Source organism: Solanum tuberosum, unplaced genomic scaffold (genome assembly GCF_000226075.1).
Source record: "Solanum tuberosum cultivar DM 1-3 516 R44 unplaced genomic scaffold, SolTub_3.0 scf00087, whole genome shotgun sequence".
In the NCBI taxonomy this organism is placed as follows: domain Eukaryota; kingdom Viridiplantae; phylum Streptophyta; class Magnoliopsida; order Solanales; family Solanaceae; genus Solanum; species Solanum tuberosum.
The window spans coordinates 358,215-373,783 of NW_006239017.1; the positions used below are offsets into that span (position 1 = coordinate 358,215).

Below are 15,569 nucleotides of genomic sequence, written 5' to 3' on the forward strand. Positions count from 1 at the left end.
CTTTTTAAAAATGGGGGCCCCAAAAAATATGGGGCCCCAAGCGATGGCTTTAGTGGCCTAGGGGTTAAGACGGCCCTGTCCACGTGTTTAATTGAAATGAAAAAGACTATACAAATTCAATCGTCAATAATTTCAATACTCTTCGTATCGTAGCTATATTTAATTGAATGCCGAGATTATATATGCGAATATGTACTAAAAGAAGGAAAAATTATATGAAATAACAAACTATTAATTTAAATTAAATATTCTGATCATAGTTTCTTTTATTTGTAATTTGTATCAAATATTCCATATTTTTTGTCATACCATTTGTATATCGAAATATACAAATAGACTCATTCGATACATATATGTTGTATGTATGTAGTAATTTTGTTTATATACAATTACTGTGTTTTAGTTTGTATACCGAAATATATAAATACAAACATAAAATTTGATATGGTCACTATCATGCATTATTATGGATAATTGGATATATGTATCAATAGGTTCGGCTTTGTTTTTTAAAGTTTATCAGTATAACTTATCGAGTGTCAATTTTTAAATATGCTAAATTATTGTAGAACCATTAAGATATTTACTTATCAATTATCGGTCATTGATCGTTATCAGATCAATTATTGGTTTAATCGTTAAACTTCAACAACAAAAAAAAGTATTGAAAATCACTTAGAAACAAGGTGACAAATCGAATGAACCATGCACATGAGTTGATAGATTGTATTTTGCTCAAAATAAACACTGACATTGTAGAATAATCGAGAGTTTATGACAACCAAAAATAAAAGTATGAAATTAAATTCTGAACTTTATATACCAAATGGTAAAAATATAATCTATTAATTTGCTATTGGATTATCGATTAACCCTTAAAGAAAATCTCTAATAGTTAAGAACCGATAATTCATTAGTAAAATAATCAAAACCATTATCAAGAAGATCCGCTAAACCAATAAAAAAAAAAATCTTCAAATTATCGATTTCAATTTGATATTGAATAGCCCTAAATACTAGAGCAATGAATCAAACAAATTTCTATTATCTATTATATAGAAGAGCCAAGTTGAGGATGACCAAGGGTAAATTTGTCATTTCATAAATATTCTAGAATGTTTGTTTTTATGTAATGGCATCAAAAAAGTGATAATAGATTTATAATGATAATATAACCAAATATCTTTTCTTAAATGCCATGTGTATCCTAATGATGTGACATTTAATATGGACCCACATTTTCAATTACATTTTCTATAGATTTTTTTTTCTTTGTTTTTTTGTAGTGTGAAATTTCATTAAACCAAAAATATCTATTAAACAATTGCATTTTAGTAATTTTAATATCATTTAAGGGCGAAATAATAATTGTATAGTTAATGACCAAAATGAAAATCTAGAAGAATCCATACATGTCTTTACTTTAAAAATTAGCCCATAAAGATATTTTTATAGTTGTGTTAAAATTAAGAGTTTCTATAAATTATAACTTTTTACAAACAATAATAAATGATAAGCTTGTTTTGACATGTTTTTGAAAGAAAATTTTGAACTAATTTAAAATAAAATGTGTTTGAATAGTTAATATTTTGTTCCTAAAATACTTTAAAGGGTTATTGCGTAAACATATTTTTAATATTATGTTACATAATATGACCACTAAAATTCGTATCTTGATTATTAAAAATAATCTTTAAAATGACGTATTAATATTTTTTAATTAATTTGAAGAAATATAAAGTTACGTGACTAAAAGAATGAACAATGTTTGACTATCAAGAAATTAATGATTTGATAATGTATTCGTCAAAAGATTAAAAAATATAAAATTTTCATTTCTATATAGAATATTTTCTTAATATCAAATATGATAAACTATTTAACAGGGAAAATTTGACAAGAAAAAAAAAATTAATATTCAAATTCTAAGGAATAATAAAATACAAACTAAAGAAAATGAGTAGTTAAAAAATAAAGAAAAAACAAAAAATGAAAATGTCAATAGAAAAGGGCTTGAGAAATATAGAAGAAGAAAAAAACTAGAAAATAAATAATAACTTGAAAAAAATAAACAAGTATATTCGTTATTTTGTGGGGGTAAGATTCAAAGTTTTCTTTTACGGCATGATATTTAGAGTGTAGTATCAAAAAAAATTATTAATGTAATTTAGAATATAACATTATGTCAATTGTTATCGCATATAGAAATAAAATTGCTTTCATGACTGTATTTATTTTTGTGGAGTTAAAAATCAATATTTTAATAAATACTTTCAATATTTAGAATATACTATTATGATAATTGTTATTGTATATAGAAATAAATTTGATTTCATGATTGTTTTTATTGTTGTGGAAGTTAGAAATCAAGTTTTTAATAAGTACTTTCAATATTAAAACCAAAATAAATAGAAGTATTTCTATTATCAAAGACAATAATGAAATGTATCACAAAATTCACCGACAAAGCAAACTACAAACACATTATACTTAAGTTGAAGCAGTAGAGATTTAAAAGGCTTTGAATCGATCTTTACGAATTGGTTGATCAATGATTAGTACTTTATCAGATGCAAAACTTATGGTGTAAATATTACAAAAAGAAGATGATAACATTGTAGAAAATAGATACCACTTGCAAAAATATATGAAGATCGATGAACTTTTTCAAAGATATCAACATTTTATATATTCCTCGAATGTGAAATGTTTTAACTCATAGTCTAACGCAATTCTCTATTTCCTTGCTGCATAGAAGTTTTTGGAATTCAACTTTCTCAATTTGGGTTGTAAACGACGCATTTATGTCGTATGAACATTTGAAAAAGATTATTAAGTAATATATTGAAGTTGTTTACTGTTAAAAAAAAATAGTATAAAGTATAGAAATTTCATATATTTAGAGGCTAATTACATCCTATCCCAGAAGTTTCCTCGATTTACAAAAATCTCGAATTTTTCGTTGCTCTCGAATACATTCCTTGGTTGTCTGATACATTACTAATGATATAGATTACTTCATGGGAGGGATGTATCCAAGAGGGGATATCTATGATTCGAGAGGAGATGGATGTATCCGAGAGGGGATTATGATATCTTAAGTTGTGAATTTATGTAATTTTTTCAACAAAATATGTGAAATTATATTGGGCCGTATCATGGGCCTTAAATTATCTAATAATAGTAAAAATTTAAAAACATGACACTACGCGAATAACAACTAATACTACTAATGTAAAGCAAACACTTTAGCAAATCTGTTTTTTTTTTTTAAAGTAATTTATATAAATGTAGATAAACACTGCTAATCATCTAATTAAATTAAAACTAAAGATAAATTTCAGTTTCTTATTAGGGGTTACAATAATGTAATACATGACTAATTTATACTTTTGGCTTAAGCAAATTTGTAAAAACTTTTATTCACTTTTTATAAGTAAAAAAAAATGAAAAATCATACGTTTAAGCCAAGCTGACGTATACCGAAGTTGCAACACCGAGCGCGTAAGCACCAATCGCCGCGGCAATCAATTCTTTCCCAGGCTTTACCACCGCACCAACGCCAGCAATCCCCAAAGCACCTACCGGAACCCGCTTTAGCAGCTCTTTCCCTGCACACGAAACGACAGCGTCCGCAAATACCTCCACTGAAAACTCCTTAAATTCCTTGTTCCCAAGCACAATTTCACTCTCCTTTTCGCCGGATCGGCGCGTTGACACGATTTTGAAGGCCTTATCGACTTGTAATCGGTTCGGAGGCGATTTAACCCAATTTGTTATGAGAGGGACGGAGGGATAGAGAGAAGCGTGTAGGCGTTCCACGGCGGAGAAAAGCTGGTAGGGTTTCACTCCGGCGAAAGCGTGCTGTGACAGGGAGAGACAATCATCATAGACTGAGTCACATGCCGAGTTGAATTCGGATGAATTTTGGAGTGAATTGCTAACTCGCTTAGAAGCTGAGAGCCCCATAGCTGTAAGTTAATTTTGTTCTTCTTCTCTCTGCTTCACATATTTTGGTGCTATCAGAAGTTTTGACCCGAATTTCTCATGGGTCAGATACAACCATATCCGGCCCATAAATAGGATATCCATGTCAGGGGACCGGGGTAAGTGTACAGATAGCCGAGTATTTAAGATATAGCCAAATTTCAATTTTTTTGCACTTTTAATCACTTAAAATAACTTCATACGTGCTTATCAAAGGCTTTTATTAGATCAAACTTTCGCCATTTTTATATGAGGTTATAAGATTATCGACAAGAGAAAATTGGGTGACATGAAATTTAGGCATCATGTCATGTCCGTCAAAATATTTTTTTTCCTTTGGTCTGGATTTTCGGATTAAAAAAAACATGCTAAATAGTGCTGACAAATAATTTGTACAAGATTTCAAGCTACAACATTGAAAAATGTTGCTAGCCAAATTTGAATCCACGCGCCTACTAGTTTTTGAACCCCTATAACCGCCCAAGCCCGCTCACTTGTGTTGAGGGGCTCAATATTGAATATATGGACATAGAATACATTCTATACATCGTATAATTTTTCAATTCAGGAGTTCGGATAAAAACTCTCTAACTCCAAGTAGATCCACCCCTGCCTCTAGTACGAAATATGAAAAAGTAATAAATATCAAATAACTTTTGATTGTATTGTTTTTGAAGAAAACTAAAATCTAATAAGAGTATTAAATTCTGAAAGTTATTAAAATAGACATAAAAAGGGAATATCATTTTCTGATAAAAACCATCACACTACACACAAGAAAGGGAAAGTAAGGATTGGGACTTATTTTTTCATAATTACAATACCTTACTATTCTTAAAACAGAGAAACAAAAAAAAAGACGATCCATTTTTGCAATTAAACTCAAAGCTTAATTAAAAGGCACCAGCAGACTTTTTTTTTTATGCATGTGCATCATCTCCAACCCAAACAAGATCAGCTTGTGACATCCAATGACAAACCTCTCCTTTTCCAGGTGAAAAATTCAACTTTTTGAAAACTGGATGATCAGCTGGCCATGAAGAAGTATCCATATGACAAACAACCATAGCTGTATTAACATGAGCATTAGTGTTTAAATCAACTAACTCCACCGCGTAAATATTAGTTGAAGATAGCAAATGACAAAAGTAAGTAGCAAAAGGAAGGAATATCTCATGGCATGAGACACTCTTTTGGGAATTGATTTTATGAAATTTCTCAATTTTTAGTTTCTGTCCTGACCCTTGTATGCTATCTGTTGTCAATGAAATTAGGTGGTTTTGTTTCAAGGTAGTCTTTGAGAACTCTATCATTTCTTCTAAGGATTTCGCGCATGTTTTAACTTCTCCTTTTAGAGTAGGTGCATTGCAATTGAGGATGGTAGTTTTTGTGGTATCTTTTGTGAATGGTGAAGTGAAAGTTTGAGGGAATAAATGTTGGAGATGGTTTGAGTTAATGGAGATCTTTGAGGCAATTTGAGAAGGAAGAAATGAACGATGAGGGAACGGGTTCACTAAGTTGTCGAGATGGACTGTGTTTCCAGGTTTGAGGGTAGAGACTCTAAAGAAAGAGACTTCTCCAAGATGATGACTATTAGAGTGTGAAGTTGCAAAAATTTTTGATGTATACACCTTAGTTTGATTAGGAATTTTGGAGGGATAAACTTTGGCTTGATTTGGGAGTTTGGAAGCATAGACTTTAGCTTGATTGGGGATTTTGGTTGTATAGACCTTAGCTTGATTAGGAATTTTGGAGGGATAAACTTTGGCTTGATTTGGGAGTTTGGAAGCATAGACTTTAGCTTGATTGGGGATTTTGGTTGTATAGACCTTAGCTTGATTAGGAATTTTGGAGGGATAAACTTTGGCTTGATTTGGGAGTTTGGATGTTTGGGCATTAGTCTCAGAAGTACAAAATATATCAGCAAGCAAACAACTTTGAGCATCAAAAGAGAATGCCTTTTTGGACACTAATGAAGTGTAATATTTAGAGTCAATCATGTTCATTGGAGATAATTTAGAAACAAGAGCTTGAGGCATTTCATTGACAACATTTTCTTTCCAAAACTTGAGCTCATTAGAACCCACATATGGTATAGAATTACAAGTAGAAGAAGCAAATAAAGACAAGACACTTAACAAGAAAAACATGAACCAATATGAAGTAGCCATTTCTTTTTTTTGGAAGACTTGAATTAGTGTTTCTTGAGATATTTTTATCTTAAGAAACTTCCTTATTTATAATGTAAAAATCCCAGACATTTTGATATCAAGTTGCACTTAAATAATCATAAAGCTCTGGAAATTACGTATATTATACACAAGTAGAAGTCTCTTTTTCATGCAAATGGCCAATTTAGAGATTGGGACAAGACAATGGTGAATTGGTGATAATACTGCTGCTTGCATTATTAGCTAAAATGAGAAAATAGTGATTAGACACTGTTGAAAAAGCAACTATAGTATTACTAGTATCTTTTAGAGATGCATGTATTTTTGTTACCAACTTGAAAATGATTAAGTTAAAAGCCAATAGTGGATTATCCATAAGCCATGATAAAAAGGAGGGAAAACAAATACTCTAATAAACTTTAAGCTACATCACTATTAAATTACTAGTCCTCCACGCTTAACTAAATATTTTAAGTTCGAGCTATTAAAAACGAGAAAAAAATCATGTTAGAAACATTCCCTTCAAAATGACTCCAACAGTGCGAATACAAATTTATCCAACACTAACTGAAAAACAAAAAAACAAAGAGAAGAAAATAGAAGTGTGTCCACCAGCAAATCAAAGAGATATATATTTAATTATGTACTTTTCTTCCTTGTGAATTGTAAATTTGTTATGCGATTATTCATGATTTAATCTACTTCGCGTTATAAGAGAAAAATGGCATAAATAAGTATGATTTGTAATATTGAAACAAAGTGAATAATTATTTGGTACCATAAGTAAAAAAAATGACTGTTGACATTCTATGAGAGGGCGCAATGTGGCAGTGACTTGCCAAAAAATAGTGATCAATTTTTAAAAGAATTAAAAAAATTTAAAAGGGTAAAGGAGTTTAAAGGGAAAAGAGAGTCGCCACCTAATTTTTGGAAAACTAGGAAATCAATTAACAAATTAACTTAAAATAAATGTCTATGAAACCAATTGATTCTAGATAAGGTGTTCAAGTTATTCTGAAGGGAAGGGGTTTGACATCAAATATGGATCCCGACTAAATTCATTTTTTCAAATTAAGGATGAGAATAAAATAATGTACAAGTATAATAAACATGCAATATACACAAGTAATATGATAAAACAATAATATAGGAATCGGCCTAAATTTGCCTATCGTCAATAATATACAATATTGAATAAGAGTATAATTCGAACAGCTTCAATGGAAAGCACCTCCTGGTACCTGTAAAGACACTTAGTAAAAGTGTTAGTAATAAATTAACATGAATAAAAATAAATGAATCAACGAATAACTTAAAAATAAGAATCCGTCTTATTAACATGGAAGACCTTGGAAATCTACGATAATTTCTTCATCGGCCAATTTTAACATATAAAGAATATAAACATGAACTAAATTTCCATCTTTTAAAATGAGGAGGCCTCCAAAATCGACGAAGAGATTTTCTCATGTTGGTTGCACCGCACCGAAAAAGCACTCTCTGGGAAATCCGGATCTTTCTCAAGTTATTGCAAAACTTCGGAATTTCATTCTATAAGGTAGGGCTTTAGTTCCTCCTCAGGGCGGGCAAAAAATAGAGTATAGAATAAAAGGGTCCTGGCTTTCGTACTTTGGTGGGTCTCCGAGATCCTTTCGATGACCTATGTTGAAGGGATATCTATCTAATCCAATCGATTGCGTAAAGCCCGCGGTAGCAACGGAACCGGGGAAAGTGCTAATGCCTTTTTTGACACTAGACATAGGCTGCTAGGAAGAGAGTCGCTCTGCGAGACGTCTAGTAGTCTCTGACTTGGTCTTCGAATCCTAAGTCTCAGCCCCTTCCCGGCTTGCCTCGACCATTTTTAACAAACAAAATATATGAATTTAACTAAACAATGAAAATAACAAAGGACCCAAAGTGAACATGAAAATAATCTTAACAAGTAGCTTATACTAATATTTTCCAAGTTAAAAACAAATAACACTAACCTAGTCACCTAAAGACTCATCACCACAATAAACTTGCTTAAGCAGAATAACAATTCTAAAAAAAAAGAACTCAATAACGAGAAGAGACAACTTCACCGGATTTAGCGTTCACTACTATACCAAAATATTAAAATAATGAAGAACAAAAACAAGTGTTAGCTATATAACAAAACATCACAGAAACATAAAATATATTAATCTACCAACAATTATTAACAATAATAAAATAATAACAATTAAACCACAACCGTCAGAGGCGTTTCCAGAATTTTAAGATGATGGGTGCATTGTTATAAAAATATTGATCTATGATATAAATTTAATCTTGACATTTAGGTTTTTACTACTGAAAACCGTTAAAATTTTAAAATTATAGGTCTAAAATATATATATATATATATATATTACCAATTACCACTTAGAGAAGTGTTATTTAATTTTAGAAAGAATAATAAAACAATATAAATATAAAATTCAAATTTCTAACCTCACAGAAAGAGGTGCACCCGGTCATAATTGCATTATGTGATACTTCAAGTGTGGGTTCACACATCTATATTTCAATATCTTTTAAAAAAATATAACACTACTATATATGATCTCGGGAGGGGACCATGGGTTCACGTGAACCCGGTGACCCCCATAAATACGCCTCTGACAACCGTGAATATTAAACAAAACAAAAATAAAAGTAATAGAAAACTAATAACCACTCAATAGAAGCCATAAAATTTATCAAAAATAATAACTTATAGGACCCGTTTGGTAGGAGGTATTAAACAAAATAATCCATGGATTAAAATTTAGTCCAACAAAAATATTGTTTGGTTACTTTATTTAATCTAATCCATGGATTAGCTATACTTCATACAAAGTTTTATTTTATTCCTAAAAAAGGAAGGGATAACTAATCCAAGGTTTAACAATCCTTGGATAAGACCCCTAAATGACTAAACTATCCCCAAATCTTTTTTCCTACTTTTTTTTTATTTTTTTTGTAATTTAATGTTTTTTTAAAATTTATTTATATGGGAATATTTATAAATATTCTTTTAAATTCACCAAATTCATTCAATGTGATTTGATGATTTCACAAACTAATATTTTTTTCTTCGTGTTTGATTTGTTATATTGGGCTGATTTTTTTTGCTTTTTTAAAGGGATAAGGGTCTGAAAAATACCCCAACTTTGGTCGGATTTGCTATTGTGATACTAAACTTTCATGAGGACCTATTACCTCCCTAGACTATTTAATACTGTATTTAAACATATATATTTGCCCACGTGGACATAAAAAATAATGTAAAATTATAAATAGTAATGTGTCCACGCGGGCACATATATGCCTTTAAAATATACTATTAAATAGTTCAGGGAGTAAAAAATACGGTATTAAATAGTCTAAGAAGGTAATAGATCCTTGTGAAAAATTAGTATCGCAACAACAAATCCGACCAAAGTTGGATATTTTTCAGATCCTTATCTCTTTTTTAAATGTAGTTCGTCGATTGACCATTTGAACTTTTTTTAAAAAAAATAATATAAGCTTCGTGTATTTGAACAATTTAAGTAGCCTTAAATCTATGTTAAGTTTAAAGTATATTTGACCAAAAAAAAATTTAGAAATATACCGTGCTATCAATGATGTTTATAGTGGCATATCACACCTCAAAAATAATAAGGCGAAAGGGTCTAGTGAACTCATGTACTTGTATCTATTTATATTGTGAACCCTTCTACTTAACTATTTACCAACTAAACTCTTAAACTCAATTAAAAAAAGATTTTTAAACCCCTCCAACTATGTGTGTAGCTCACTCTCCTTTGAATAGATGACATGTCAAATCCATGTCATTAAAATTAATTATATATCATCATTTTCTTCACTAATTATTATTTAAAAAAATTATTAACTAAAAAATAAAATAATAAGAATTTAATTTATTTCTTAAAGTAAAATTGGGCTCCTCTGCCTGCACACCGTTTTCCTTTCCTCTTCTCCGATCACAGAACCATCGCAAATGTCCACTAGCTCTGGCTGACAACCTTTTTGCCGTCGTGACCAGTTTCTCGTGTCATCTCCCGCCTTGTTCTCCTTTTCACTATTTTCCTTTCTCCACACCACCGACGACCCCTGCGAACCACCAAAAATGGCGTCTCCTCTCCATCCTCTCGTTGTACCATCAAACTCCCTTGTCGCCTCTTATTCTGGCGGAAAAGGGACCAGCATCTTCTCCCATTCTAGCGAAAAAAGGGACCAGCGCCGCCTCTCTCCCTCTCAAACCACTGTGAACCTGCGAGAACCACTATGAAATCAACGCCGCTCTCTCCCTCCACTAATAATCGCCATGAAACCTGATGTCACGAAAGTGTCAATGCCAAGATCGACTAAAGAAGATAACGATAGGGTGTGGAGAAGAAAGATAAATGGGGTTGGGGCAGCGATGGGGTAGGGATGGCTGATAAAGAAGGTGGTGTGGGGAAAAAGTTTATTTTTTATTTTTTTTAAATTTCTTATTTTATTTTTTTATAATTTTAATAATTTAAAATTTAAAATATCATGTTCACTTGCCTTAACACGCGTGTAGTCACACTCTCTAGCCAACTCATCTATATTAATGCCACATACGCATAGTCAATGGTCATAGGGGTTTAATATGTTATGTTTTATTGAGTTTAAGGGTTTAGTTGAGAAAATGTTAAGTAGAAGGGTTAGCAATACAAACTTATACAAGTATAAGGGTCTACCAGACCCTTTTGCCAAATAATAATAATTTTTTTTATATTTTAGTATTTAACTTGACTAGTTAAATGAAATATAAAATCTCATAATAACTCAAGGATATAATAGGAAATAAACTTTTTCTAGAGTTTTAAACCAAACATAAAATTAGGTGAAAAACAATAAATCAAATATTTGATAAAAACTAATTCATGCGTCAGTAATCCATGCATTATGAATCTTCGTACCAAAGGACTCCATAATAACTTAACATTCTGCAAGCTAAATCACCATGAAAAAATATAAATTATTTAGAAGATAATACTAAAATCAGCCCCAATAATTTGAACAAGCAGTAAATGAACGAAATAAATAAACAATACTTACCTGATAATCGGATCTGCTAATCACTGGAGATGGAAAATTTGGCCGGAACGGGAACTCGGTGCTCGTTTGATGGAGGTCTGGGAGCCGGAAAAAATGGGGAGTGGAGATGGGGTTTTGTTCACCGGAGCGAAGCTCGCTTCGCTGATAACCTGCAAAACAAACAAAAAATTGAAAGGGGAAGGGCTGTTATTTCGGCTTGGAGGCAGCCGGAAAAATGGAAAAGTAGAAGGGGTCGTTTGAGGTTGATGTTTTGGTGGGTTTCTGGTTGTGTTGGGTGTTTCCGGTGGAGAACAGTGGAGGGTGGTTTGGCGATGGAATCTGGTGGTGTTGGGCTGCTGGGTCGGAGCTTGGAGCTCATGCTGGTCTGGGATTTGGAGCTGATTTTTGGTTGTCGTCTGGAGGTGTTTTCTGGTTGTGTTGGCTGGAAAATAGAGGGGGTTTTGGGGTTGGGTCTGGTAGCGTGAGGCAGTGTATGGATAGTTGTAGCTGGTCGTTGTTTGGTTGCTGAAAAACGAGGGCAATGGGACAAGAAGAGATGAAGGTGGAGGTGGAGGTGGTTCTGTTTGGCCGGAGCTTCACCGGAAAATATGGGGTGTTCTAGTTTATGTTCTGTGGTGGTGGACCAGATGGAAAATATAAAAATCTGAAAATAAATAATTTTTACCACCACCCCTTTTATACCTAATAGGTAAACTATTCTTTATATAAGGAGTTGAAAATTACAATATCACTATTTTAAAATAGTGGGTTAAAATCACCGATCAATAAAATATATGTGTATGAAATTTTATTTTATATCAGAATGAATTTTTGGATTGTGCAAAATATTAAAATGAATATTAACAAATGTAACAGATAAAATGAATATTAAAAAATGTAACGAACGGAACCAATGACATGTAAAAAATATAATTTAACAAAAATAATGATTTAATCAAAATGAACAAATACTTGAACGTATTCAACTGGTTGTGACAAAATAATATAAATAAAATTAATTGATAAAAATCCTAATACTTTGAGAATAAAGATAATTATCAACAAATTGCATTAAAATTACAAAATATGTATTTTGAACTATTTTAAAAATAAAATATTCAAAAGTATAAACTTTAAAAATATCTGACCAAAATTTGATGTCAATACTGACCTGATAATATAAAATTTATTTTACTCGAGAGATTTATACATATGAGTAAGCTAAAAAAATGTACCTATAGATGTTGCTTATCCAATAGTGTTCTTTTTCACTCAAAATGATGACAAACTTGTATAGTGGTATTAATATAACTAAAGTAATTAGAAGAAGAAAAACATAAAGGATGAAATCTAGGCAGATCAAGATTTGTCTTAGCCTTTTGTTTATATCATGGATCAGTGAAGATAAGTTCTTGCCTATTTGTTAATGGTATTCTATTATTACTAAATAATTGGGATTAGCACTAACCTATAATTATTTGAAATATTCCTAAAATTTGGGATTTCACCTTTCCTTTTAGAAGCACTTTCAATTGCTAAACAGGGAATGTAAAATCAAAAGAGGGGTTGATAGTACTTTTATTTCCTCAGTTATTGGTAGATTTTAGTTATCTTTTTTAAATATTTGATTAAGTATATTTAACTTTAATTTTTTGTTAATGTACTGTCCACTTTTGATCTCCTATATGAATATTCACATTTTTTAAGAATTACTGATCGATAAAATATGATATGTTAAACTTGTATAGTCATTCCATATTTAAGGGTAAATACATTTTAAAATAGTCCAAAGAGAAAATGGTCAAAAGCCCTCCTAATCTATAGTCGGATTCTCAACTACACACTCATACTTTACGGGGGTCCTATTACCCCTGAATTTTATAAAACTAAAATTATTACCTCCCTAAATGTTTACCTGACAAAGTGAGTGTATTGAGAGAGTGAGCAGCCAAAACAATATTAAAATTTTGTTTTAAATATCTCTTTTCAATAAATATATTTATTTTAAATTTTTTTTTATTCTTATTCGTTTTCTTTCTTCTCCATAGCAATATAAATCAAATCTCTCAATCTTTCACCATCTCTAAGCCATTGTTGTCACCACCATCTCCGCCGAGTTTATCATTATTGATTTCAAACAAATTTTCAAACTCATGTAAAACTCTTGCAAAATCAATTAACCTAAATCAATTGTAGATAAATTTACACATATTTATATCACCCCCAAAATACTTTAGATCTGATTTGAGAAAAATCAACATGGGTTTACTTTTCATTAAAAATAAAAAAAATAAATTAATATAATATATTAATTTACTTGATGAATTCTTTGGGTACAAAGTGTGCATTCTCTTACATATAATTTTCAATGTATACAAAAGTGCACATTTTACATATGAACACATTGTGACTCCAACCATTTGACAACATTGTGCTTAATCTCTCCATGGAGTTCATCAATCGTCGGTGAATCAGGCTTTTCCTCTTCGAAATTGTCGTCGCCATCGATGATGACGTAGAAGACATCGTAGGCTCCTCCTCCTCATCTTCCTCGAGAGCTTCAGTGACCTCCAGTAATGGCAATATTCTGCCCAGTTCGTCCTCTCTCCCCTATTCCTTCACTTTTTTTTAGTTTGTTTTTTAGGTTTTTAGAGAAATGTCCAAATATCTCGAAACGAGCTCTGCAATCATCATTCACCTATCTTCCTCAAAGACTCAGTTCATTATTCACCTATCTTCTTCAAAGACCTAATTTTGATGGACTTATGGTGTGTGTAGTAATGGTGAAAGTGCTTTGGTGATGGAAGGGGGATGGGTGAAAGTATAAAAGAAAAGGGTAAAGAAATATAAAAAATGAAAAAAAAAATATTTGATGACTTTTCCACGTGTCAAATGCGTGAAATTCACATGCCACCATAGATCTGGTTATGTCTTTTTAAGGGTATAATTATTTCATTTTTAAACAGTTCAGGGGAGTGATAGGACTCCCATGAAGTTTAAGTGTGTGATTGGAAATTCGAATATACATTGAGAAGGCATTTGACCATTTTCTTTTGTCCAAATACAACATATTTCCTAAGTAAAGGATCAAAAGCACCAAGAATGGTATTCTCCCATTAAAAGAGACTTTCCTTTCAAATAAGTAATTAATTAAGGTTCACCAAAAGAGTTAAGGTAAGATGTATCCGACCCCTTCACTCTTAATGAAAGATATTGGTTTTGAGCTCATATGAAAAAATAATAATAATTATATTAGGAATGTTTTCCTCTTAAATAAGCTTACATGATGCAAATTCAAATTAATCAGACCCGGCCAATACGAGTACATAACAATATCGATCAAGAAAAGAAAGAAGTAATTTAGGTTCAACTTTTATTTTTATTCTTTTTAAAGGTTTTCTTTCTTTTCTTTTTTCTTATTATTCACAAACTCACCCCTCTAAAAATATCTTTCCTCAAATTCCGAAAACATAGGAAAACCATCAATTTCCATAATCACAAACCCTTATAATCCCTTACACAAAATTAACCTAAACAATTGCCATGGATTTTTTTTTTAAAAAAAATCCATAATCCTGGCAATAAACATGACAAACTCTTGTCCTCTTTTCTTCATCATTGTTTTGATAATATTTATTTCTTCACCCCAATATTCAGATGCGGAACAACAAACAAGTTTCGTAAATAAAATGTTTCCCACAATTGAGGTAACGTTAGCCAACGATAACAATTTCTCAATCTATTATATGTGCAGAGATTTCGACACAGTTAACACCTTAACAAAGCTTTCTCCAGGTGATAATTACAAATTTAACATATCACAAATTGCTTTCCCTATGAGATGGTGTTATTTGTACATTAATCCTCGTACCCATGGATTCTTTTGGGCTTATAATGTCAGATCCAAATGTACAAAATGCTTTTGGAGTGTTACAAATTTTCCTTATTTATATAAAGCGGATCGTGTTAGGTGGGAACGTGAGAAGCTTTTTGTTCCCGTTGGGTTCAATATTGATGACTATTTGATAAGAAATATTTGAGCCGAGAGTCTATCAGAAAGATAGGGGTAAGATCTGCGTCCCCCCGTTATGTTATGTTTTTGTACATGAAAAGCAAAAATATAGAGGGGAGAGGGATATGAAAATGTTTGGAATTTGAGATTCCAAGGTTTATGAAGAATTCTTTGATGTGAATTGAGAATTTGAGATTTGTAGACTATATTATGGTCATTTGTAAAGTGTCATTAAAATGAAATGATATTCATTAACTCCTTTAAATATAGAAGCTTATCTTAAAGCTTATACATGTTCTTGTTGTTAATTTGGTAACTAAATG

At 31.2% G+C, this 15,569-nt stretch overlaps 2 protein-coding genes across 4 annotated transcripts; both read right to left on the reverse strand.

Moving 5' to 3' along the window:
* Nucleotides 1–3,313: 3,313 nt before the first annotated feature.
* Nucleotides 3,314–4,148, reverse strand: LOC102601594 (uncharacterized). Its single transcript, XM_006347243.2, has one exon. It carries the CDS (start codon nt 3,967–3,969, stop codon nt 3,463–3,465), a length of 507 nt encoding a protein of 168 aa, XP_006347305.1. The 5' UTR covers nt 3,970–4,148; the 3' UTR covers nt 3,314–3,462.
* A 562-nt stretch (nt 4,149–4,710) lies between these two features.
* Nucleotides 4,711–6,295, reverse strand: LOC107060651 (BURP domain-containing protein 16-like). Of its 3 annotated transcripts, none has more exons than XM_015308766.1 (2): nt 5,872–6,295; nt 4,711–5,805 (listed from the first exon to the last, which is right to left on the reverse strand). In XM_015308766.1, the coding sequence occupies exons 1-2, from the start codon at nt 6,156–6,158 to the stop codon at nt 4,908–4,910; spliced, it is 1,185 nt and encodes a 394-aa protein (XP_015164252.1). In that variant the 5' UTR covers nt 6,159–6,295; the 3' UTR covers nt 4,711–4,907. The 3 variants fall into 3 exon arrangements, with proteins under 3 accessions (XP_015164252.1, XP_015164253.1, XP_015164251.1); XM_015308767.1 differs by having other exon boundaries at nt 4,711–5,761; nt 5,861–6,295; XM_015308765.1 differs by having other exon boundaries at nt 4,711–5,795; nt 5,829–6,295.
* Nucleotides 6,296–15,569: the final 9,274 nt, after the last annotated feature.